Raw genomic sequence first — 26693 nt, forward strand, 5'->3', positions numbered from 1 at the left:
TCTCTCTCTCTCTCTCTCTCTCTCTCTCTCTCTCTCTCTCTCCAACTCCAAAAGACAAATCACATCCTTCCTCAGGCTCAACCCCGAACTCTGTGGGCTGGGCACAATTATTAACTCCTTAATAGTTAACATTTAGCATTACATTTACTAAAGAATACATTTCCATGGAAACCAAGAAGAAAGTGTGTTGAATGTGTATGTTTTTGATTGTGTCTGTACGTTGAATTTTATCCTCTTTCAAAGAAAGATTGTGCAATGGCATGGCCCATGTTGTATAGTAAATCTCCTTGTTGCTTCCATCCACCCGAGGCTATATTTCGAACCAATTCAGGCCAACCGCAAGGTAGTTCAAAATGTAAAATGAGAGCAACAAAATTAGTTATTACGTAATAATAAGAACGGTATAATACATTCCACAATGATTGTCACATTTCAACGGAATAACTTGGTTATAGAGCTTCAACTATACTGACTCTGATGATCCTCTAATATAAGGTCCCATGTCCTCACCAGTCTCGGGCATACTCTTAAATGCCAAGGGGCATGTTGAAGGACACTGTTGTGCCAAGGGTGTTTGTGATGCTCAACATCCCACATTCTATTTTAGAGGAACTATTGGTGCCAAAACTCAACAGTCCATTCAATTGCCATTGTCTGTTAATATTAAGTAAATCCTAAACAGTTCTGACTGAAACTCATTTTCATTTCATTTAATTCATATCTCCTTTAACATCAGGGTTATAAACCTACCCAAATAATACATTCAACGTAATTGAGAGTATTGGTACATGATGACAGACAAGTTTGTGGCGGTGTGGAGGGGGTACATTGTAACAATTATGTTTCCTGTTTCCGGTCTGAACTCTGATCAAACTGACTGTCAGCGAATGAGATTAACAAAGAGCCGGTGACTTTTAAACACATTTAGAAACACTTGCTAACCCTCTTCGGAAACATGGAGACTGGTATGTCATGTGATACTTTGTCTTATTTCATTCATTGTCATTTGTATAGCCAGCATGTGAGCTCAATTTGCGTTCCCGGCTAATGGCTAGCAAGCTAGCTAACGTTAGCCGGCTAGCTAGCTAGCTTTATGTCACTTTTCAGATAGACCGTTAGCTAGCTAAGTTATGTAACATAGCTAACCAGCCAGCTTGCTTATGTGTATTTTCACTTTGCTAATGACATAACAGATATTGTTAACTAGCTTGCTAAAGTTAGCCGACCAACATCAGAACAGCCACCTAACGTCTTCCCAGCTATCCGTGCCAGAAAAGTTGATGATTACTAGTAACTAGCTAGCTAACTATGTAACGTTGCCAACTATCGGCTTGACAGCTAACTGTGTTAGTTAGCCAGTCAGTTAACATAGAAGGCAGCTCAACTTGCTAGCTATTTAACCAACTTTTTAGGTGAGCATTAGCCAGTGCTAGTCAATAAAGGGGATTTAACCCAAACATTCTGAATCAGAGAGGTGCGGGTGGCTGCATTAATCGACGTTCACGTCATCGGCGCGCGGGGAGTAGTTGTTGTTGGGGTTTATCTGCCTTACTCAAGTGTAGAACGGCAGCTTTTCCACCTTGCCGGCTCGGGATTCGAACCAGCGACCATAAGCTCTTAATGGCTAGACTTCCTTCCACCCCTTTAATAAAGTAGGAAGCAGTGTTTGTCAACAAGCAGGCAGTGCACGACCAACCCAATACTTTGATTTGTTCAAGTAGCTAGCTAAGCTGTCAGGATATGCCCTCCCTGGCACCATAAAACAGGCTACCAGACAGGGAAGGATGTTTGACACTATATGACAACGGGTTTATAGTGATAGACTTTGATCTTATGGTGTGATGTGATTTGGTACCTTGTTGACCTCTGAAAGACTTGCACCCAAAGACCATGAAAGACGCTAAGTCAGTCATAAAAGCTATATAACAACTCATATGTAAAGTTGCAAGTCACTCTAGACACCAGTTTGGCACCTTTCCAAACAAAACTAAAGTGACACTGACAGTCATTCCCATTCATGCTTTTCCATTCTGTGGAGGATGCGTTGGAATGGGCTCTCAACCTATCCCTGCGTTTGTATGGCGACACACCCCTCTTGGTTATGTATACTGATTAAATCAGTGTCTTCATAATAGGGTCTATATTATCCATTTACTGTAGCAAGCTGACAGCAGGAAATAAGGTATGATTTCTCCAACTTGTGTGGTAAAGATGGAGTATTGAGGCATGTGAGTTTGTCAATCCCTTGAGATCTAGTGTGTATTCACTAGGAACCAAACGGAAGCAAACAGCCGAAACAGGGAGGGACCTACCTCAATTTGTCCAATAAAGAACGCACATTTTTGTTCCAAAATGTTTTCGCAACGCTTTACTACTGTGTGGACTAATGAATACACCCCAGGAATGGCCAGTGTATTTAAACTTTTCTGTCATGGAAAATAGCCTAAAGGACCAGAACCAATAGGGCTTGAGTCAGGCAATGGTCTTCTCAGTGTTTAATTGCTGTGCAGTATTTGATGGAATGACACACCAGTATTATTTTTATCAGTGTACTACTACAACAGATAGTTCTAGTTTCACATTTACAGTACAGTGCCTTCAAAAAGTATTCACGCCACTTGACTTTTTCCACATTTTGTTGTGTTACATCCTGAATTTAAATGGATTAAATTGAGATTTTTTCCCTCCTTTTTTTAGGCACTGAGCAAATTTCAGGTCTACTGAGCGCAAACTTGAACATTGTGAAAATTCGGTGCAACTTCCGGCACGTGTTTACTGTGAACACTGAGGCTGTACCTGCTTTAAGTTACAGTTTTAACAGTGGTCAAGTAGGCTACTGTGGCTATTTGATCATAATGTAGGCCTACCAGAATGGCCTACCATCAAAAACAATGGAGAAAATGCATCCCATAACATTTTAATATGGAAATAGCTGTTCTATCGTTCAGCCTATAGTAGCAGCCAATGTGTGGTGTTCAATGCAGGCCTACATTCCATGAGACTTTTGAAAAAACATGCATGGCTTGACATTAACCTGTTTTATCCAGTTCTTCTTCAGACAAGGAGGTGACTGAAAATGTTGTGTTTGATGCAAGAAACCACTTTGCAAAATAAAATGCATAATTATTCCCATACCATTATTACAGAGAATCAGACAAATTATGCTACCACCTGTCTATTGGCAACTTAGCTTATTCAAGCCTATCTCAAAATACAACACTGCCCCTTTAAGACAAAAAAAGCTCTTGATTCACTTTTCAAAGGTGGCTAGAGATGCACAGTTTTGTGCTCTTGTAGGAAGCAATCACTCCCCCATTGTTGACTACAATTATCTATAACTGGGCTAATAACTCACTAACTAGTGAAGGATATGAACAAATGTGCACACGTGGCTACATGTAGCTCTCACTTTGATCTCAAAACAAGCGCATCTACTCATGACAAAGGCTGTTGCGGTCATGAAGGCAGTCAAATTCCACGTGACCGTTTAGTCACTAGTTAGGCTTCTCCAAGCTCTGATGCTGCTGCTGGTCATTAGTAGCCTACCAAACTTGCTAACTGCCTGGTACTCAGCAATCTATTGTCCCTCTAATCCCTCTGACATCAATGCAATGTAATCGAAAATCTAATCAAACACTTCATGAGAGCCCATGACCTCATGTTGCGCAACATTTCTATAGGCTATGCAATTACGCGAGAACAGAGTGATGGCCTCTACTAAAAAGAGGAGGATCCCATCAGCTTTCTATAGTTTAGGCCTACTATATTTATTTCTCAACTTCCTTAATATTAAGCACATTTCTTATATTTACAACAGGAATATAGCCCACCTGGCTGGCATGAAAATTAACCACGGGAAAAGCGTCCTCCAGTCGCTATTTAAGTGCATAGATTACATGTATTTTTTCCTGCTGCCCCTGTTTTGATACAGGTGCATGATAATGGTCCATTCTAAATCAAAACACATTTTACACATATTATTTAGTATATGTAAAGACAAGATTAAATCAAGAATAGTCTGATGGGTGACAAGATTAGCCTATCACTTGTGAATGATATATTATCACTTGTGAATGATGCTCAGCAATGCCTTTTTTGTGTGACTTTTTCTAATCATAGACGCACACCTCATGTAGCCTAGCCCATAGGCCTATATGTTTTAATAAAGTTTGTATCACAAATAAAGTGGCCTAAATAACTTATTAAAATTAAGCACATTAATCCGCTTTACAAGCATGAGTTTCAAGTTTGGGGAAGATAATGTTCACCATAAAAATGCACCTTTATAATAAAAGCATTACATTCATAATTGCATTTGCGGTCACTTTTGATAATGGTGTTTTCCGCTAATGGAACATTCGCACTTATAGCCTACTACCATGTGCGCATTGCTGCACTTATAATGTGAAGAAATAGCCTAATAGTTTATCAACATTTTAAGCTAAGAGGTTTCTTTGATGCTAGTGGTTGTATTAATTTGGGATCTATCGCATCCCACAACTGTCCCAGACTATGTTTGGAATATTTCTGGCTCGCACAGAATAGAATAGGTCAACTTTTGTACTATGGAGGATAGTAGATTGACATAGGCTAGAGCTTTTGCTGTTCGTTAGGCCTACTCATCTTGTTGGCTGACGAAAAGTAAATGTGGACAGTTCTTCCAATATCTTCAATATGCTTCTCGGAATTGGACAGGACGCGCGCAGTTGCGTCCCCAATGTGTCTGTCTTCCCTTGTAGCCTGTGAGAAAGACCCGATCACGTGATGTAGAGCCATGTGAGTGAGATGTGATTCGGAGCGCGCAGCACTCAGGGAGAATGGCACAACGGCCACTGGCCGCAAAAGGCATCGATTTTTTTTTTTGTTGGGTGCATTACGGCCACACAAAGGGGATGCCGCCCTGAAATTCTAGGCATTATCAAGTGCCTGTCAAATTGTGAATGAGTGACTGTAGTGTGTACAGCCTGCGCAAAAAACAAAGTAGAGCTCATGCCTTTCAAGCAACTTTTTTCAAATCATCATTAGTCGCATCATGCAGCCTTAGAATGTATAAAAAATCAAGACATATAGCCCAACGTTTGGTAAAACAACTAAAGTTACATTAATAACTCTAAATTAAGCATATAGGAATACCTATTTCTTTGTTAACCGCTCAACACAGAATAGCGCGTGTGCGCACTCCCTCAAATCGTTTGTAGAAAATATCCTTTCTATTTTATTCAGCTTTGTTCAATTGTATTCTTCATACTATAAAATAATGCCACGGAATTCTAAGCAAATCTTGTCTGCTAAATTAATTGTTGATAGTGTTAACTAACGGGGGAAAACTCTAGAAAGTTGAGTGAAGTTCAATCTCGTGCTTCTCTGCGCAGGCTGATATTTATTTTGTGAGGCAGTCCTGGGGGAGCCCCTTTTGTTATGGCAAGCCTAAATAAATTCAGGAGTAAAAATGTGCTTAACAAGTCGCATAATAAGCAGACATTGAATATCCCTATGAGCATGGTGAAGTTATTAATTACACTTTGGATGGTGTATCAATACTCCCAGTCACTACAAAGATACAGGCGTCCTTCCCAACTCAGTTGCCGGAGAGGAAGGAAACCGCTCAGGGATTTTACCATGAGGCCAATGGTGACTTTAAAACAGTTACAGAGTTTAATGGCTGTGATAGGAGAAAACTGAGGATGGATTAACAACAGTGTAGTTACTCCACAATACTAACTTAATTGACAGACTGAAAAGAAGGAAGCCTGTACAGAATAAAAATATTCCAGAACATGCATTTGTTTGCAATAAGGCACTAAAGTAATACTGCAAAAAATGTGGCAAAGCAATTCACTTTTTGTCCTGAATACAGAATGTTATGTTTGGGGTAAATCAAATACAACACATTACTGAGAACCACTCTCCATATTTTCAAGCATGGTAGTGGCTGCATCATGTTATGGGTATGCTTGTAATCGTTGAGTGGGGAGATTTTCAGGATAAAAAAGAAACGGAAGAGACCTAAGCACAGGCAAAATCCTAGAGGAAAACCTGGTTCAGTCTGCTTTCCACCAGACACTGGGAGATTAATTTAAGTTTCAGCAGGACAATAACTGTCTGCAGTCCACTCAGACAGGTGCGAATCAGACAGGTGTCTTGTACACCATGATTATTATAATTTTTTTGCTACTGCTCGACTAAAGAAATCTCGGTCGACCAACAGCCTATCGACCAAACAATCGATCAGTCGACTAAGTGGGGCAGCCCAAAACACATTTAATGTTCCTGAGTGGCCAAGTTACAGTTTTGACTTAAATCTACTTGAAAATCTATGACAAGACCTGAAGATGATTGTCTAGCAATGATCAACAACCAATTTGACTGAGCTAGAATAATTTAAAAACAATTATGGGCAAATATTGCACAATCCAGGTCTGGAAAGCTCTTAGAGACTTACCCAGAAAGACTCACAGCTGTAATTGCTGCCGAAGGTGCTTCTACAAAGTATTGACTCAGGGGTGTGAGTACTAATTTCATTTTAAAGACATTTGCAAAAATTTCTAAAAACATGTTTTTACTTTGTCATTATGAGGTATTGTGTATAGATGTGTCAGGAAAAACATGTACAGTGAGGGGAAAAAAGTATTTGATCCCCTGCTGATTTTGTACGTTTGCCCACTGACAAAGAAATGATCAGTCTATAATTTTAATGGTAGGTTTATTTGAACAGTGAGAGTTAGAATAACAACAAAAAAATCCAGAAAAAATGCATGTCAAAATGTTGATTTGCATTTTAATGAGGGAAATAAGTATTTGACCCCCTCTCAATCAGAAAGATTTCTGGCTCTCAGGTGTCTTTTATGCAGGTAACGAGCTGAGATTAGGAGCACACTCTTAAAGGGAGTGCTCCTAATCTCATCTTGTTACCTGTATAAAAGACACCTGTCCACAGAAGCAATCAATCAATCAGATTCCAAACTCTCCACCATGGCCAAGACCAAAGAGCTCTCCAAGGATGTCAGGGACAAGATTGTAGACCTACACAAGGCTGGAATGGGCTACAAGACCATCGCCAAGCAGCTTGGTGAGAAGGTGACAACAGTTCGTGCGATTATTCGCAAATGGAAGAAACACAAAAGAACTGTGAATCTCCCTCGGCCTTGGGCTCCATGCAAGATCTCACCTCGTGGAGTTGCAATGATCATGAGTACGGTGAGGAATCAACCCAGAATTACACGGGAGGATCTTGTCAATGATCTCAAGGCAGCTGGCACCATAGTCACCAAGAAAACAATTGGTAACACATTACGCCGTGAAGGACTGAAATCCTGCAGCGCCCACAAGGTCCCCCTACTCAAGAAAGCACATATACATGCCCGTCTGAAGTTTGCCAATGAACATCTGAATGATTCAGAGGAGAACTGGGTGAAAGTGTTGTGGTCAGATGAGACCAAAATGGAGCTCTTTGGCATCAACTCAACTCGCCGTGTTTGGAGGAGGAGGAATGCTGCCTATGACCACAAGAACACCATCCCCACCGTCAAACATGGAGGTGGAAACATTATGCTTTGGGGGTGTTTTTCTGCTAAGGGGACAGGACAACTTCACTGCATCAAAGGGACGATGGACGGGGCCATGTACCATCAAATCTTGGGTGAGAACCTCCTTCCCTCAGCCAGGGCATTGAAAATGGGTCATGGATGGGTACTCCAGCATGACAATGACCCAAAACACACGGCCAAGGCAACAAATGAGTGTCTCAAGAAGAAGCACATTAAGATCCTGGAGTGGCCTAGCCAGTCTTCAGACCTTAATCCCATAGAAAATCTCTGTAGGGAGCTGAAGGTTTGAGTTGCCAACGTCAGGCTCGAAACCTTAATGACTTGGAGAAGATCTGCAAAGAGGAGTGGGACAAAATCCCTCCTGAGATGTGTGCAAATCTGGTGGCCAACTACAAGAAACGTCTGACCTCTGTGATTGCCAACAAGGGTTTTGCCACCAAGTACTAAGTCATGTTTTGCAGAGGGGTGAAATACTTATTTCCCTCATTAAAATGCAAATCAATTTATAACATTTTTGACATGTGTTTTTCTGGATTTCTTTGTTGTTATTCTGTCTCTCATTGTTCAAATAAACCTACCATTAAAATTATAGACTGATAATTTCTTTGTCAGTGGGCAAACGTACAAAATCAGCAGGGGATCAAATACTTTTTTCCCTCACTGTATCTAATCCATTTTGAATTCAGACCGTAACACAACAAAATGTGGAATAAGTCAAGGGGTATGAATACTTTCTGAAGGCACTGTATATGGATAATTCCTGTGAAAATAGGATGAAAACTTTTGTGAACTCGGGCATATTTGAATTTGATACCGAACTTATACCGAACTTGAAGTCCTGCTGTTTTGTACCACGTCGTCTGGTGTGGAGTGGACAAGGGCGAGGCAAGGCATTATTTGAATGCCACTTTGTTGACAATTCAATACAGTACAACTTTATTAGTCCCGCTGCAATTAGGAACCCATTGCCACTTTGCCAGGTCAAACACAAATAACATCCTCCTTATATTACAGCTCTTTATCACGTTGTTTCATCCAGACTCTTTCCATTCCTAATACATCCAGTCCTAACCTGGTCCCAGATCTGTTTCTGCTCTCTTGCCAACTCCTTGTCACGCCAAACAATGTTTGGCATGAGAATTCCATTACAAAGTTGGCAAGAGAGCATAAACAGATCGGTAACCAGGCTAACCCTGTCTCCTTAAAAATGATGACCTCTCTCTTGTCCTCCTCAGGTCTGAGTCAGGAGAAGATTGCCTCCTTTGTGAAGCGTTTGCAGGCGGAGCCCAGGTACCTGCTGGCCCAGAACGTGTCCACGTGCATCGACCCACTGGAGGTGTGTCTGCACAGGCAGACGGTCCAGGACACTGTGCACATATTCCAGCACTCCATCCCCACAGAGGGCAAGCCTATCACCAACCAGAAAAACTCAGGTACACTTACAGATACGGTCAAATATATTGGCACCCTTGCACTTTACAATGGAATGCAGTGGAGCAGAATGTTCTGCTTTTTCTTTTCAAACTGGTTGAATGGCTATTTTTACCGTGTAGCCACCTAAATTACAGATCATTTAGTTCAGGCCATTTTTTACTTTGAAAAGAAAAATCTCAATTTCAGTTTAGAATAATACAAAAAAAGTCCTTGCAGCTGTAAATCAAACAAATACACGTATAAACACAACATTTTTCAATTTAAACTATTTTCTGGTTGACGAAATGGTGTTTGACGCAAGTGTGCCAATATATTTGACACCCAGCATCTGTAGCTACTTCAGAGGCCTGGCCATGTACAAAGACTGCACAGTAGTGTTAGATGCTGCTTCCAAACTAAAATGAACTAAATAGGCCTATGTACCTGATGCAGCGATGTGGTGGGCTGCGTCCCAAATGGCAGCCTATATCCTACATGGTGTACTACGTTTGACCAGAGCCCCATAGTCCATTTTGTTTGTCTGGTTTCTGTAATGACATGTTACAGTCATTACACAAAATTGCACAGAGGCCTAACTATGTGTCTATGTATAGGAGACAGGGTGCCATTTGGGAAGTAGCCATTGAAGCACACATAGGCCTAAACAGTTGCTCCATATACACAGTTCCATACTCATCTGTGCTGATTGTGGGTTTCAGGGAGATGTTGGATCTTCTCGTGCCTCAACGTCATGCGCCTTCCCTTCATGAAAAAGTTCAATATCGAAGAGTTTGAGTTCAGTCAGTCCTACCTCTTCTTCTGGGACAAGGTAAGACCATATTTATTTGTTTTATTAAAATCACATTTATTAATTTGAGCAACTTTGAGCAACAGCTGCTAGAATATATGTGTTTGTTTACATTTCAGTGGTGGGGTGTAAACAGTGTTGGTGTGTTTGGCAGTGTGTCTCTAGTACTGTTAGACTAATTGTCTGCCTTAAACCCCCTTTGTGTGTGGCGCTCTGTACACTGGACAATATTGTACCGATTGGACGTCACCGTGACCACCTCTCTCTCTCTCTCTCTCTCTTTCCCCATCATGTCCCCTTTCTGCACTCCCCTCCCACCCTCCCTTCAGGTGGAGCGGTGCTACTACTTTCTGCAGGCCTGTGTGGAGACAGCCCAGAGGAAGGAGCCTGTGGACGGCAGACTGGTCCAGTTCCTGCTCTCCAATCCCACCAACGACGGCGGCCAGTGGGATATGCTGGTCAACCTCATTGGTCAGTTCATATCTGTTATTACCCGATCAGGGGAGTGTTGCTGCAACGCTTGCATTATGCTATGTCATTATGTCATGGCTGCGTCCCAAAGGGCACCCTATTCCCTATATAATGTACTGCGTTTGACCAGGGGTCATATGTAGGGAATAGGGTGCCATTTAGAACGCACAGTGTAACTACCTTGGTAACTAGACTGGAACTACTCGGCGGTGGCCGTTTACTGCAGAACATAAGCAAAATTATACTGGAACTGTCTAGATTCTGTTTCAAATGAGTTACTAATGTAGTAGTTACTGTATAATTCTTCGTAATTAGACATTCTATGTAACTACATGGTATATGTGTCACTTTACGTAATGTGCTTCCACTGTTTTAATGAGTCAGGTTTGTTGTTTAGATCAAGTCTGCGTCCCAAATAGCATCCGATTCCCTATGTAGGGCATTACTTTTGACCAGAGCCAATGGGCAAAGCCTTAACGTTATGGTATTCTGTGGCTCAGTTGTTAGAGCGTGGCGCTTGCAACGCCAGGTTCGATTCCCGCTGGGGCCTCCCATGCGAAAAATGTATGCATGCATGACTGTAAGTGTATATATATATATAAACCTTTCCCAATCATCAGAAAAGTACGGAGTTATCCCAAAGAAATGCTTCCCAGAGTCTCACAGCTCCGAGGCCTCACGGAGAATGAATGACATCCTCAATCACAAGGTAGGTTTATTCACTTACATCTTTACAACATTCTGATTCATAATTATGTATTGTGTAGAAATACAATACCAAAACCTAGTCCTCCTGTTTCATACCAAGGCAATACAAGCATATACACTCTACTTAGCCCAGTGAAACACGCGGAAAGAGCGTAGAAGCCACTTTTTTTTGGGTGTCGTCTGTTTTCTTATAGAATACCCAGATAACTAACCCTAACCCAACATGCTCCATAATGTCATTAGGTAATGAAGATAGCTGTGTAGTATGTCATGCCAATGTTCCCTGGCTTTCAGCTGAGAGAATACTGTCTAAGACTGAGGAACATGGTGGCCAGTGAATCCACTAAAGCTGAACTGTCTGACGCCATGGACACCATGATTGAGGAGGTAAGTGCGTGTTAGGGGAAAAAGACACGCACGCACGACTCACACACCACCACCACGTCACACCACACACACACAAACATACACCGTTTTCCTCAGCACTTCAATAATGTTGTAGCGCTGCATCATTTTGGCCAGAGGAGGGGGCTGTATAACAGCACATAGATCTTTGCTCCATCCAGGGAAGGAATAGGACACATGCTGTAGCACGCCTGTATAATAATAATAATAATATGGCATTTAGCAGACGCTTTTATCCAAAGCGACTTACAGTCATGCGTGCATACATATATATATTTTTTGTGTGTATGGGTGGTCCCGGGGATCAAACCCACTACCCTGGCGTTACAAGCGCCGTGCTCTACCAGCTGAGCTACAGAGGACCACATATGGATTTAACACGGCAGGTCTTGGGCAGGAAAGGACAATAATGATTACGGCTCCAGTTATTATTAGGCAATATTTGTTTTCAGATTTTATATTGGCCATTCAATTCAAATCTATCTGTCGCCTGTTGTAGCAGCACACAGAAGGCTACAGGTTGATTACAAAGGGGCGTGTGTGTGTGTGTGGTTGTGAATAGTACCTAAATCTAATACCATTGACTTGATATTGTATTGACTTTCACCACACCACTGATTTCTCTATCAAATCTAAAACGTAGCTGTCAAACAGTGGATAGACACCCTCCTCTGTTCAGATTGATATCTAGGCCTAATAGCTAGATACCACCACTGTTGGAATTTGTTGTAGCTATATTCCCCCTTAAATAATCCCCTAATTAGTTTTCTACCTCAAATCAGGATGTTTGACATAAGTAGGCTTAGAAAAGGAGCTGCTATAAATGCCCAAATAGCGATGACTGTTTCTTTTGTTAAACAGTGCTTTATCGGTAGTAATGAATTAGGACATAATCACAAGCCCCTCCCAGCGCTGCCTAACATTGCGTAACCCACCTCTTACACATTTAGCAACAATGGCTGTAGTGATATATGGTCCATACTGTTTATAATCCACTGGTGACAGCTTGTGTTTCTATACTTCTGGCAGCGAAGAGAGTGTGTGTGTCCACATGCGTGTGTCCATGTGCACACACTCACACACGCCTCACGGACCTGATGACCGAATGTTCCATAAACAAGATCTTTATCGCTCCTGACATTGAATGACGTAAGGCAATTTCGCTGTAAGAGAAAAAAGTCATAATGTCGCAACATTCCCAGCACCACTTAAGACAGAGGAGCCGAGGAAAATGGAGGTGTGTGAGGCCAGTCAGTCAATATCACACAGCCAGAGAGAGAACATTACATAAAGGATTTAGCTTTTGTGTGGTGCGGTTTTGTTGTATATGCCCCTGACTGCTTGTTTAAACAGACTCTGACTACTAGCCTTGCTGCTCTGGATGCCCTACGCTAGCTACAGTACGTTCTGATTGTGCAACACTTCCAGTTCTCCCTCGTTGCACTTCTCCAATGAACAAGATCGTTTTTTTTGTCAACGTGTTTGTTTGTCCACCTGGTAGTAGTTTGTTTTGTGTAACACAGCTCTGGTAGCCTGGGGGAGTGTGAAGAGCGAGAGAAAGGGGGAGGTTGTCCCAGGAGGGTGAGGGGTGTAACCAGTGCCTCTCCTCCCGTCCCATGGGCGTCCGTACGGGGAAGGGTGCGTTGACTGCACTTCTATTTATGCTTGGCATCTTTTACGACAAGTGAAACATCACTGTTGTGCCATGATTTAGATTAGCTACTAGCTAGCGAGCCAACAAATTAGCCATAATTAATTAGGCTAGAATACACTCTTGTCAGATGTGATCAGGTAGCCAGGTCCTTTTTCATTAATTAACTTCTCTGTGTGCTCGTCACTCAACATGTTGTGTTGACACGGTAGGTGTGCGTCCCAAATGGCACACTATTCCCTTTATAGGGCACTAGGGAATAGGGTGCCATTTGGGACGCATCCTAGATCATTTGAAAATGTCACGTATCAAGTCATGTTCAATTACAGAGTTTTGTAGTCCTTTTCAGAGTGCTGCATGTGTCTTCAGTGTGCATGCTGTGCCCTACCCCTCTTCTATAGACCTGTGACACCTTGCAGTGTTCTGGGTTCATACGACTGCACACGTAAACCATGTAAACACCAAGTATGAGAGGTTGTGGGTTTTTGTGTGTGTTTGCACGTGTGTGTTTCAATGTATGCTTAGAAGTGGCGTGTGTTTATATTCAGAAGTGGTGTCTGTGGTTACATTTAGAGTTGGTGTGTGTGTGTGTGTCTGTGGTTACATTTAGAGTTGGTGTGTGTGTGTCTGTGGTTACATTTAGAGTTGGTGTGTGTGTGTGAGCCATAGCTGATCAAAGCTCCTAGACTTGGCCCTCATTAAGCAAGGGGATGTCAGGCCTACTTTAGGGGGGGAGGGTCTGACGTTGTGCATGCTTCCTGTGTGAGGAGTGTGACGGGGGGGCTGGAGAGCATCACTCTCTCCCTGTCCAGGCTCCACATGACAGGCCTGAGAGCCAGACAGGCCAGGCTGCACCACCATGCTATGCACCAGCTTCAAAGACCTGGGTTTCCCTTTAATGTCATGTTCTCTGCAGAAGCACACACAGACATGTACACTGTAACAGGCGTGCAGGAGCGCACAAACACAGGGAGACGTTTACAAGTTCACACACACACATATACATGTACACCACCTCCGACTGCTAGCACACGTTCCTCACATCCTCCCTGCAGCACTCATTCTGTCCCGTACATGTTGCATTGCGTCATGCAGAATGAATCATAAACAGTCCTATGTTGATTCTACTGTATAAAACGTGCCCATTTGGGCGCCGGACATTCTAAGTAGAAATTCTCCTTCAGGCACATATGACTAAGTGCTCTGTTTGTAGATGTAAATGTAATTGATTGGACAGTGAGTTGACTGACATGCTACATGTATGTTTAGACTGGCTATGTCTCAATGGACCCTATTCCATACACTACCCTTCAAAAGGTTGGGGTCACTTAGAAATGTCCTTGTTTTCAAAATGTTGTAAATGGCTATTGTAGCTGGAAACGGCTGATTTTTTTATGGAATATCTACATAGGCGTACAGAGGCCCATTATCAGCAACCATCAATCCTGTGTTCCAATGGCACGTTGTGTTTGCTAATCCAAGTTTATCATTTTAAAAGGCTAATTGATCATTAGAAAACCCTTCTGCAATTATGTTAGCACAGCTGAAAACTGTTGTGCTGATTTAAAGAAGCAATAAAACTGGCCTTCTTGAGACTAGTTGAGTATCTGGAGCATCAGCAATTGTGGGTTCGATTACAGGCTCAAAATGGCCAGAAACACAGAACTTTCTTCTGAAACTCATCAGTCTATTCTTGTTATGAGAAATGAAGGCTATTCCATGCGAGCAATTGCCAAGAAAGTGAAGATCTCATACAACGCTGTGTACTACTCCCTTCACAGAACAGCACAAACTGGCTCTAACCAGAATAGAAAGAGGAGTGGGAGGCCCCGGTGCACAACTGAGCAAGAGGACATTTACATTAGTGTCTAGTTTGAGAAACAGACGCCTCACAGGTCCTCAACTAGCAGCTTAATTAAATAGTACCCGCAAAACACCAGTCTCAACGTCAACAGTGAAGAGGCGACCCCCGGGATGCTGACCTTCTAGGCAGAGTTGCAAAGAAAAAGCCATATCTCAGACTGGACAATAAAAATAAAAGATTAAGATGGGCAAAAGACACTGGACAGAGGAATATTGGGAAAAAGTGTTATGGACAGACTAATCGAAGTTTGAGGTGTTCGGATCACATTTGTGAGACGCAGACCAAATGAAAAGATGCTGGAGGAGTGCTTGATGCCATCTGTCAAGCATGGTGGAGGCAATGTGATGGTCTGGGGGTGCTTTGGTGGTGGTATAGTGGGAGATTTGTACAGGGTAAAAGGGATCTTGAAGAAGGAAGGCTATCACTCCATTTTGCAACGCCATGCCGTACCCTGTGTATGGCGCTTGATTGGAGCCAATTTCCTCCTACAACAGGACAATGACCCAAAGCACAGCTCCAAACTATGCAATAACTATTTAGGGAAGAAGCAGTCAGCTGGTATTCTGTCTATAATGGAGTGGCCAGCACAGTCACCGGATCTCAACCCTATTGAGCTGTTGTGGGAGCAGCTTGACCGTATGGTACGTAAGAAGTGCCCGTCAAGCCAATCCAACTTGTGGGAGGTGCTTCAGGAAGCATGGGGTGAAATCTCTTCAGATAACCTCAACAAATTGACAACTAGAATGCCAAAGGTCTGCAAGGCTGTAATTGCTGCAAATTCAGGATTCTTTGACAAAAGCAAAGTTTGAAGGACACAATCTATTATTAAAAATCATTATTTCTAACCTTGTCAATGACTACTTTTCCTATTCATTTTGCTATATTTCCTGTTCAAAGTCATTTCATGTATGTTTTCATGGAAAACAAGGACATTTCTATGTGACCCCAAACTTCTGAACGCTATTGTATATAGTGCACTACTTTTGACCAGGGCCCATTGGGGGCTCTGGTCAAAAGTAGTGCACTATAAAGGGAATAGGGTGCCATTTGGGACACAGTCAGTGTGTTGGCCCAGCGCTGGCTGAAGCAGCAGGTCGCTGTGGGAGCGTTTGTGTTATTGTGTGGGCTCGTTTGCCAGAGCTGAAAAGCTGCCTGCCGCACTTCATAGTCTTATATTTCTTAATTTAACAACATTGTTATAGTCTGTAATGACCCCATGTGTTTTCTGTTTACAAGGCCAGAAAGTCTCAGTCAACCCCAGTCCATTTCTTCTACCCCAGCTGCTCTCTCGTACGGGTCATTTGCTTACAGTTTCATCTAGGCTACATTTTCAACTCTGTGTACCAGGGCTTTGACTCGAAATCAGCAGGGCCGTAGTCACAAAGCGTCTCGGAGTTGGAGAGCTGATCTAGGATCAGGTCCCTCCTTTTTATTCATTGTGATTCAAAATAAAAATGTATCCTAGATCAGCACTCCTACTCTGAGACACTTTGTGTGAATATGAGCCGTGGTAGGTTCCACCCTTCACAGTTACCAGCACAAGGTGTTTTAGTGTGGCATGCTGTTGTTGTTTGTTTGTTTGTTTGTTTGTTTGTTTGTTTATTTATTTATTTCTGTCCTAACGAGGTGATTTCCCTCTGTTGGGGCAACGGGAAGTAAATCAACAAACAAACAGGCCTGCGTGAGCCGAGGACGAAAGGATGGAGCATGTGTGTTGCTTTAGCATTGGGGGGGGGGGGCTAGCTGTGGATCTAGAGGAGATTCCTTAATATATTAATTGCTGAGACTGTTCAAATTAAATTGGGTTGCTGGGCTTTTCTGTAGATTATGAGGACAGGGCATTGTTCATTAGGCACCAAACTGAAAAAAATGGGCAGGAAGGGAATATCTTGTACCTTAAACTTGTCCAATAAGAAACGCTCCTTTTCGCTTTCCGTTGCAAAACCTTTGAAGACAAGAGCCAGGTCTTAGACTATTGTTAATCCCCTACAAACACGGGTCACTCCGGATTCCTGTCAATAACAGGGGATCCCAGCCGCTATCTCAGATAAGGCCCTAATTCAAACCTGGCCGAGCAGAAAATCAGGAGCCGGGAGGCCTTGAAGACGCCTGTCTGCACTCAGAAACCAAACAAAAACCTTACTAACCTTTCCAAAACGGTTTACAAACCCACAGCAGCCAGCCCCTGACAGACGGCAGCCGTGGGATTCTTTCTGTTGCGTTTTGCATTCGTTCACCAGCTCCACCCACCCGCTGAAGCAGTGTTTTGGAGTGGGAGGGAGAGGAACTATGTAGTGTACGTCAGAAGATATACAAACAGTGACACAGACATTAAAAAGAAAGAAAGCTGTCTCTAAAGACACTGGTCAAACACGGTGTCCAGCATGGTCCAGCAGTCGTAAATCGCCCCTCTCCCCCTTCCATCCTCAACCCAGTGTGTCTGTCCTCAGGCGAAGGGCCAGGGTAGGGTGGCAGGCAGGGAGGGAAGGTAGCCCGCCTGCTCCCCACACATGGCCCTGTCAGTCTCTGCTTGTCCACGCTGATGGATGGCTGTCTGTGTCCTGGGGGGGAGGGGGAGAGAGGGAGGGAGGGAGGGAGAGAGGGAGGGAGAGAACCAACAGGATTAGTTGGGTCCCTGTAAGAGATTTGGTAGCCTAGTACTGAGGATGACTGTACAAGTGCTGAGAAATTAACCGTGGGTAAACACAGTGAAGGAGTACAATGGAATAAGTCTACTCATAATTAACATTTTAGCAGATACAGGACAGAAGAGACAGTACCAAGTATCTTGGCGGTAGTGCTATATACATGACTCTAATGGAGACGTGCCCAGCCCACCCAGTGTCTCGTGCTCATCTTTGTCTGTCTGTCCGTTTTGGAGGCAGGTGTTTCAATATTGACTCACTGAGGGCTGTGCTGCTGCAGCCTGCTGACGTCAGTGGGGCTCTGGCTCATTGTTTTGTGAAGAGAATAGCCTTGTTTCACCGGGTCTACATGGGTGCTCTGTTGTGTTTGGACGGGACGCGCGTTTATTTAACCTGCCAAGGAGGAGAGAGGGATGTGAGGTGGGACAGGGGCCATGGGCAAGGGGGCAAAGGGGCCTGTTGGTGTGTTCGGGGCATCTGGTTCCCGTGCTGGTTAATTACAGGGTAGGCATAGGCAACGCTGGCATTTAGTCTGCGCCGTGTTGCAACGGGACATTGAAAACAATCCCAGAGTCTTCAAGGCGCTGTCTTGTCTGTGTGTGGGGAAAGGTGAGGATTACTGTGTGGTTCTGGGAAGGTTGGAATGTGACTGGGTGTGCTGTCTTTTTGAAAATATTTGTATTTATTTAACCTTTATTTAACCAGTTGAGTCAGTAAAATATCAAATTCTTAATTTACAACAAGGGCCTACGTGGGAATAGTTTACTACTATCACCCTGAACACAGGAATGTCATTAGTAGTTTAAGTAGTTGACACAGTGGAAAAGTGCAGCAGCAACGGCCCCTGAGTGTCTCTGCTTTGGTGAAGGGCTCCGTGGCCAAAAATAATTCCCCAGATCTATTTTCACCCTATGAGGAGTTTAATTTGTCTGGACTTTTTGCCGAAAGTAAATGAAAATAGTAGGAGTCAATGGGAAGTTCTCATAAATATAGACGTGTGTGTATATGTCTGTGTGTATTGCGTATGTGTGCTCGCATACTAGCGGTCTGACTACCTACAGTTGAAGTTGGAAGTTTACATACACTTAGGTTGGAGTCATTTAAACCTGTTTTTCAACCACTCCACAAATGTCTTGTTAACAAACTATAGTTTTGGCAAGTCGGTTAGGACATCTACTTTGTGCATGACACAAGTAATTTTTCCAACAATTGTTTACAGACAGATTATTTCACTTATAATTCACTGTATCACAATTCCAGTGGGTCAGAAGTTTACATACACTAAGTTGACTGTGCCTTTAAACAGCTTGGAAAATTCCAGAAAATGATGTCATGGCTTTAGAAGCTTCTGATAGGCTAATTGACATCGTTTGAATCAATTGGAGGTGTACCTGTGGATGTATTTCAAGGCCTACCTTCAAACTCAGTGCCTCTTTGCTTGACATCATGGGAAAATCAAAAGCAATCAGCCAAGACCTCAGAAAAAAAATTGTAGACCTGCATAAGTATGGTTCATCCTGGGGAGCAATTTCCAAACGCCTGAAGGTACCACGTTCATCTGTACAAACAATAGTACGCAAGTATAAACACCATGGGACGACGCAGCCGTCATACCGCTCAGGAAGGAGACGCGTTCTGTCTCCTAGAGATGAACGTACTTTGGTGCGAAAAGTGCAAATCAATCCCAGAACAACAGCAAAGGACCTTGTGAAGATGCTGGAGGAAACAGGTACAAAAGTATCCATATCCACAGTAAAACAAGTCCTATATCGACATAACCTGAAAGGCCGCTCAGCAAGGAAGAAGCCACTGCTCCAAAACCGCCATAAAAAAGCCAGACTACGGTTTGCAACTGCACATGGGGACAAAGATCGTACTTTTTGGAGAAATGTCCTCTGGTCTGATGAAACAAAAATAGAACTGTTTGGCCATAATGACCATCGTTATGTTTGGAGGAAAAAGGGAGAATGCTTGCAAGCCGAAGAACACCATCCCAACCGTGAAGCACAGGGGTGGCATCATCATGCTGTGGGGGTACTTTGCTGCAGGATGGACTGGTGCACTTCACAAAATAGATTGCATCATGAGGAAGGAAAATTATGTGGCTATATTGAAGCAACATCTCAAGACATCAGTCAGGAAGTTAAAGCTTGGTCGCAAATGGGTCTTCCAAATGGACAATGACCCCAAGCATTCTTCCAAAGTTGTGGCAAAATGGCTTAAGGACAACAAAGTCAAGGTATTGGAGTGGCCATCACAAAACCCTGACCTCAATCCTATAGAAAATGTGTGGGCAGAACTGAAAAGGCGTGTGCGAGCAAGGAGGCCTACAAACCTGACTCAGTTACACCAGCTCTGTCAGGAGGAATGGGCCAAAATTCACCCAACTTATTGTGGGAAGCTTGTGGAAGGCTACCCAAAACGTTTGACCCAAGTTAAACAATTTAAAGGCAATGCTACAAAATACTAATTAAGTGTAACTTCTGACCCACTGGGAATGTGATGAAATAAATAAAAGCTGAAATAAATAATTCTCTCTACTATTATTTTGACATTTCACATTCTTAAAATAAAGTGGTGATCCTAACTGACTTAAGACAGGGAATTTTTACTAGAATTAAATGTCAGGAATTGTGAAAAACTGAGTTTAAATGTATTTGGCTAAGGTGTATGTAAATGTCCGACTTCAACTGTACGTGTACGTGCCAGTTAGTTAGTTTAATATTCTTAAGCCTGTTTGTGATTGACAGCCCGACGCAGCGTTATCAAAGACAGACAATGCGGGGTGTTCTCAAACCACCAAAACACCCGCTTAAATAATAGACTTTGATAGGACTGGTATATGTATTTTTAGAAGGAAATTCCTGAGATTGCTGTATCAGTTTAAGGAAGGCTTATTCTTAGAACCCTGTCAAAACAGACTGGTAGAGGCCAGAGGAACACCAGGGGAACACAGTCAGAACCCACAACTACAGGAAGAGAGAGCGCTACAGCCAGGCTGAGAGAGTAAGAGGGATTGGGATTTGGCAGGCTGGATATCCTCCTCACACTACTGTAAAGCTCTTTTTGGTTCCAGAGTTTGAGTTTTACAATGGCACTTTCACATAGACTATGTGAGAGATTTCAATGTGCTCTCTCTGTTTCTTTTATAGTGGTAATGCGTGACTAACCTAAGGTTTTTTTCCGTTTTTATTTTGTGTTTCTGCGTGTCCGTACAGGTCTTCCGGGTGGCCAGTGTGTGTCTGGGCAGCCCACCTGACTCCATTTGTTGGGAGTACAGAGACAAGGAGAAGAACTTCCACCGCATGGGCCCCCTGTCCCCTCAGCAGTTCTACAAGGAGCTGGTCAAGCCCCTTTACAACATCCAGGACAAGGTCAACTTTTTACCTAGCTTTATTTATTGATTTTAATAAAATATCAATGTAGGCTTTGTGTCATGTAATTAATGATTACAAGAGGTTATCATTATTAGGGCCATGAGTTTTTCCTCGGGTTGCAAAATTCCTGAAACATTCCTAAAGTTCCTGGAAACTTTGGAAGTTTTCTGAATTTTGCGACCTAGGAAAAGCACGGGGCCCAGTTAGTCTATATTAGACCAAGGGTTGGGGTCAGGAATAACAACCTCCCTATAGTAATACTTGATGAGCTGAGTCTAACCTCTGGTCTCCCTCCCCACCACCACAGATCTGTCTGGTGAATGACCCGCGGCCTCAGAACCCCTATGAGAAGTTGTATAGCGTTGAGTTTCTGGGCAACATGGTGGGCGGACACAACACCCTGTACAACAACCAGCCCATCCAGCTACTCAAAAAGGCAGCCGCAGACTCCATCAAAGAGGGAGAGGTACTGTGTGGGTGTGTGAGCAGGAGTGTGTCTGGGAAGTTAGACGAAGGCTGCGTTTGAGAACTGAGTGAGTATGCAGGGAGACTACCTATAACATACGTTTCTCTCTCTCTCGTAGGCTGTGTGGTTCGGTTGTGACGTGGGCAAGCATTTCCATGGCAAACTGGGCATCAATGACATGAATGTGTGAGTATTATGAGAGGGAAGCATACATGCGTCAACATCACATGTATAACTCCCTATCAATTAGATCTGTGTGTGCGTATATGGTGTGTCTGTTGTGTTGTGTGTGTGTGTGTGTGTGTGTGTGTGTGTGTGTGTGTGAGAGAGGGAGCTCATCCTGTCCCTCCCTGTGTTCCCCCCTCTCAGGTTCAACCATGAGTTGGTGTTTGGGGTGTCAGTAAAGAACCTGTCCAAGGCAGAGAGACTGATCTTCGGAGACTCCCTCATGACCCATGCCATGATCCTCACCGCTGTCACCGACAAGGTAGCACACACACAGTACACACAAAACGTACACACACACACACACACACACGCACCGCATTTGAGTGACTCTGCACCAAAGGCATCCAGTGTGTGTTTACAGTCGTTTGAATCGGCTGCAGGTTTTAAAGTGGCTGTCAATTTCCCCCCTGTAAGTGACCCCAGCTGTCTCCTCCTTCCCCTCAAAACAGCTGGACAGTATTTGGACCCATGGTTACACAACATAGGAGTTACCAGTCCTGGCCTGCACCCCACTGGGAATCCTGCACTCCTCTCTTACTGATGAGCATACTGTATAATTTGCTGTATATACTCCCACCATGTTTCATGTACTCCGTGTATGACAGGCATAAAGCAGAAAACACAGACTTATTTGGACTTCTTCTCCTTTTGTTCAGTACATCTGCCTCCTATCGGGTAATACATAATCATACACATTTTGATTTCTCTCTTTCTTCTGTCTCTCTCTCTCTTTATCCCTCTCTCTCTCTCTCTCTCTCTCTCTCTCTCTCTCTCTCTCTCTCTCTCTCTCTCTCTCAGCAGGATGAAAAGGATGGAGGATATGAGAAGTGGAGGGTGGAGAACTCCTGGGGTGACGACCGTGGGAATAAAGGTGAGAGCTGAGTCAACCAGAGGTCAGAGGAGGAGGAGAGGGCCCGTTCTCACGAAGCCTTGTGACGTCTGTCTGCCTTTCGCGACATGAGAGTCCCTCTAGGTCTGCCTGTGCCAAGCTATGTGAAGCGTAGACCCCTCCTCTTCCCTCTCTCACACCACAGGGCTCAGTGTACAATCATAGGGACAGTTGGATTTCCTGTCGGGTCAATTGAATTTGAAGTAGGATTAGCGAAAAAATGCTCCCTTCCCACCCGCCTGGCGTTGTTATGAATTTATTATTGACTTCTTGTGTGGAGGGCTGGTTTTGGTTTGGGGTTAGTTTAGCAGCATCCTCTCATGTCTGGCCCCCTACCGTAGCTTTGTCTGTTAAGGCTATGAACCCCGAGGGAGAGAAAGCACAACAGGGCTGTTTCCCCCTCTCAGACAACGGCCCTTTGTCCCTCTCACAACACAACAGTACGCCATTTTGTTTCAGCCTCCAGACTTCCTCTGTGTGGAAGACTCCGACACTGTCAGACTACAGGCCTGGGTTCAAATAATATTTTTCTTGCATTAAGCGGCGCTAAAACGTTTGAAAGGAAACAAATACTGAACCCACCTCTGTTGGGACTGTATGGCTTTTTAATAAAAATACGTAATTATCCACCATTCCCACCGCTCTTTCTCTCTCCCCCCTCTCTCTGTCGCCCTCCCCCTCTCCTCTCTCTCTCTCTCTCTCTCGCTCTCTCTCCTCTCTCCATCATGTGCTCTACATTCCAGTGCAGATTATTTGGGTTCTGTTATGTAGTCCCACTTTCTGGTCAATGACTTCATATCATCTGCATATTGAGAATATAAAAAAAGCCCTACCACTAAAGCCTCCTCAAATCAACTGTATTTCACGCATATCCCATTCCATAAACATCCACGCAGATATTTTCCCTTGGATGTATTAATAAAGTTATTGAAAACAAATGATGTGGAGGACGGCGGCGGTGGCGGCGGAGAGCACTGTTTGTTTGACAGCTGGAGGCGGAGATGGGGAGGGAGGACTTGTCAACGCCACAACGGACGGAGAAAATGTGTGTTTGTAAGGTTTCGAGGGTTAACATCTCTCCAATTGCCTGTAATATGTTGTTTCCCCCAAGGGGATCCCGCCTAATTAGGTTAACACCGTGGTGCCTGGTTCAAACTGCTCAAACCCTTCAAACACCAGAGCTTTTCTCAAGATTTATTATTATGGCCTTAGAGTGCACAGTTTTTACTTTTACACTATATTATACAAATATGGGAAATGTGGGCCAATCTGACATGTGATATTTCATTGTGACAGACTGTTTATAGGCTAGAGATGCCCTCCTCAACGCACCTCTCGGATTCTACACGACCCCTTTTACAACTACTTCGGTGTAGTGAGAAACAATATTTGTACTGGCTATTGCGATTCCCTCGTTAACATATCACGTTACCGGGCAGACTATGGACACACTCTTATATCTGCTATTACAATCTGCTATTACATGTAGGATGATGCTGTCATCGCAGATAGGTTTGGAAAATTATTTTCTCATTATCGTGAACTAAGGAGATAATGGAAACAGCATGTGCTGACCTGTGTTGCTCAGGACATTTCAGCTGTACTATTCTATCTAAAGCAGAACAGCTCATCTGAATAAACTCCATCCACAGCTCTCCCTGTAAGACGGCGTAGGACACATCTGCAGTCCCGTTAAGACAAATAATGACGCTATACGAAACCGCCACCCGACACACACTCGTCTTTCCTGGAAACTGGAAAGGAAGCACCACGCAGAATGAACACACACAGAACGAATAAACCACAGAATGAATAAACCACAGAACCAGGGGTATTGTTTTGAGTTTAGGCACGTTTTTCGAGGTCCCTGTGACATCATCGATAACTCAACTTTTCAGCAGGGGATTGATACGCTCTGAACACTGCCCGGGTCCAGAGATGAGAGGAAAATCAAACAGCGGTCACAATCTGGTCTAGTGCCCAGCTCTGACCGTTACACAATCCTGCATAACCACAGGATCATGTTCATTAGGCACCAAACGGAAGAAAACTGTCTGAAACAGGGAGGGACTACCTGGACTTGTCCAATAAGAAACTTTTGTTAAAAAATGTTTTAAAACGTTTTCTGCTGCGTGCCCAAATGAACCCGCCCGTGCCTGCTCAAATCCCAAGTCTCCTCCTATTGCCACGTGGACAGATTGGATCTGTTCTGTTCCTGTTTGTCTTTAGTCTGGGTTGTCAGTTTGTTCAGACGGGCCTATTGCCCTTGTAGATAAATTAGAACAATGTATGCGGAATGCCCCTATTGTCATTACGCATCCTGCTCTCACCGGTCTAATCTCTTCATATCAAGTGTTTATATGCTTTTCTTTATGATTTGATGTACTCACTGTCACCCTCTGTGAGAGAGAGGCCGTGGCCTGTGTGTCTGTACGTGTTCTCAGGGCCAAGGTCTGTTAGTGGGATCATGTACACTGAAGGTTGTGTTTCTGGGCTTGTTATGAAAATGTATTAGAGCAGGAGGAAGTGGCATTCTTTAATCTGTTTTTTGGGGGAGGATAAAGTGGCCTAATGCTGTGTTAATGAATCAAAATATGTGTGTCGGTCAGTCCCTCCTTTGCAATCTGGAGATTTATCGGGCTGGGGTGTGCGAGGTGAGAACAGAAGTGTGGGACAGACCTGGGTTCAAATACTATTTGACATCATTTCAAATACTTTAGCTTGGCTTGCCTGGTGCAATGGAACCAATAGAAACGTGCAAACCCAGCCCACCTGGCACTCCATGCAGGCTAAAGCAAACCAGTCCTAGCCATGCATTTGAAAGATTTCAAATAATATTTGAACCCAGGTGTTGTGTGGGACAGACAGACAGGGTGGGGGTGTGTCCTTCCCTCCTCTCCCTGTGGAACAATAGGTCGGAGGCCAGGGGTACTGACGGACGCCCCTCTTATCAGGACTCACACTTTAGAACACTCGCACTCATTGCTTTCAGTATTGGGCAGTCCACTGAAGTACAGAGTGAGTCACTGATACTGCTGTTAGCTAATGAATGTCAGACTGACTGGTCTTAGAGATGGGTGTTAATCAGGACTAATGATGATTGAAAATAAACTCCAGCAGCACAGGTGATCTTGACGCTCCACCAATTGAATGAATCTTATACCAACATTATCAATACACCTTCATCAGGTATTTTTTAACTTTTTAACTGTATGAATTAACCCAATGTATCTCCATGTATGTGTGCAGGTTACCTAATCATGACCGACGAGTGGTTCTCTGAATACGTGTACGAAGTGGTCGTGGACAAGAAGTACCTGGCCCCCGAGGTGCTGGATGTAATGCAGAAGGAACCCATTGTCCTTCCTGCCTGGGACCCAATGGGAGCCTTGGCCTTGTAACTATGGAAAAAGAGGGTGCCATCCCACCCGCCCGGTCTCAGCCCTGGTCTGCTTGACTCTGCCCCATCTCTCTGGTTTTACCCCTGCATAGACTTCCACCCACCACAGCCTGTTCTCTAGACAAATAATAAAAGTTTGTTTTTTTTACTGGAAAAACACTCGTCTTCTTTCAGCCATTTTGTTTTGTCCATGTGTTCTTGTGCTTCTCTCCGCCACCAGGCACCAGCGGAGTTTATTGCAATTCAGTTTTTATTTTTGTGTCCTCTGGCTTCATAAACATTCTGTGGGATGTAGAAAGCTCTGGGGTTGTTTAAAGGTTGTTAAAATGTCTCTTTGTTAGGACTGATTGAGGGTCACGTCGTACGTAAGTAGTCCATCCCAGTCTTTCACCAGGAGAGACACATCCACACCACCAGTCCTAGCTGTGTGATTGAGGCCCAGCATAATGCCATCCCTTCCTCTCTGCTAGCTTCCCTAGGTCAGAGGTCAACCCACAGCGGCCAGTCGCCTGCCCTCTGACCCCCCCCCCCCCAGCCATGGTCCAATCCGGTGAGTTATCGTTCACTGACAGACCCTCTCTAAGAAGGGGAAGTGCCAGTTCAGCACATCAGCATCCAGGGTAGCATAATAGCACTTCTGACAGGTTCAGTCAGAGTTTAGTGGTGGTGGTCAGAATAGTATGTTTTGGTGAATAAGCAGTAGGTGGAACTCAACTCGGACACATTCAGTTCATGTAGATAGACATCAGTGATTACGCACAAGCTCCCCCTATGAACTTGACCCTGCTGCTCCTCGCCGTCTGCCCAGCTTTACTGTGAGC

The 26693-nt window shown here is 43.8% G+C and overlaps 1 protein-coding gene across 2 annotated transcripts; it reads left to right on the top strand.

Annotated features, from left to right (window-relative positions):
• The first annotated feature begins 796 nt into the window (after nucleotides 1-796).
• LOC311101793 (bleomycin hydrolase-like) lies at nucleotides 797-26024 on the top strand. Of its 2 annotated transcripts, none has more exons than XM_084142980.1 (12): nucleotides 797-965; nucleotides 8783-8980; nucleotides 9680-9789; nucleotides 10098-10239; nucleotides 10860-10948; nucleotides 11242-11334; nucleotides 20731-20886; nucleotides 21197-21355; nucleotides 21474-21541; nucleotides 21725-21842; nucleotides 22382-22454; nucleotides 25722-26024. In XM_084142980.1, the coding sequence occupies exons 1-12, from the start codon at nucleotides 956-958 to the stop codon at nucleotides 25871-25873; spliced, it is 1368 nt and encodes a 455-aa protein (XP_083999106.1). In that variant the 5' UTR covers nucleotides 797-955; the 3' UTR covers nucleotides 25874-26024. The 2 variants fall into 2 exon arrangements, with proteins under 2 accessions (XP_083999106.1, XP_083999107.1); XM_084142981.1 differs by having other exon boundaries at nucleotides 852-965; nucleotides 22385-22454.
• Nucleotides 26025-26693: the final 669 nt, after the last annotated feature.

This window comes from Coregonus lavaretus (assembly GCF_964263955.1).
Source record: "Coregonus lavaretus genome assembly, chromosome: 26".
Classification (NCBI taxonomy): Eukaryota; Metazoa; Chordata; class Actinopteri; order Salmoniformes; family Salmonidae; genus Coregonus; species Coregonus lavaretus.

What these genes read in the sequence shown, in the direction of transcription:
- LOC311101793 (XM_084142980.1), top strand. An exon ending in CACCAACCAGAAAAACTCAG is followed by an intron (nt 8,981 to 9,679) that starts GTACACTTACAG and finishes TGTGGGTTTCAG; the next exon opens with GGAGATGTTGGATCTTCTCG. An exon ending in TATGCTGGTCAACCTCATTG is followed by an intron (nt 10,240 to 10,859) that starts GTCAGTTCATAT and finishes CCCAATCATCAG; the next exon opens with AAAAGTACGGAGTTATCCCA.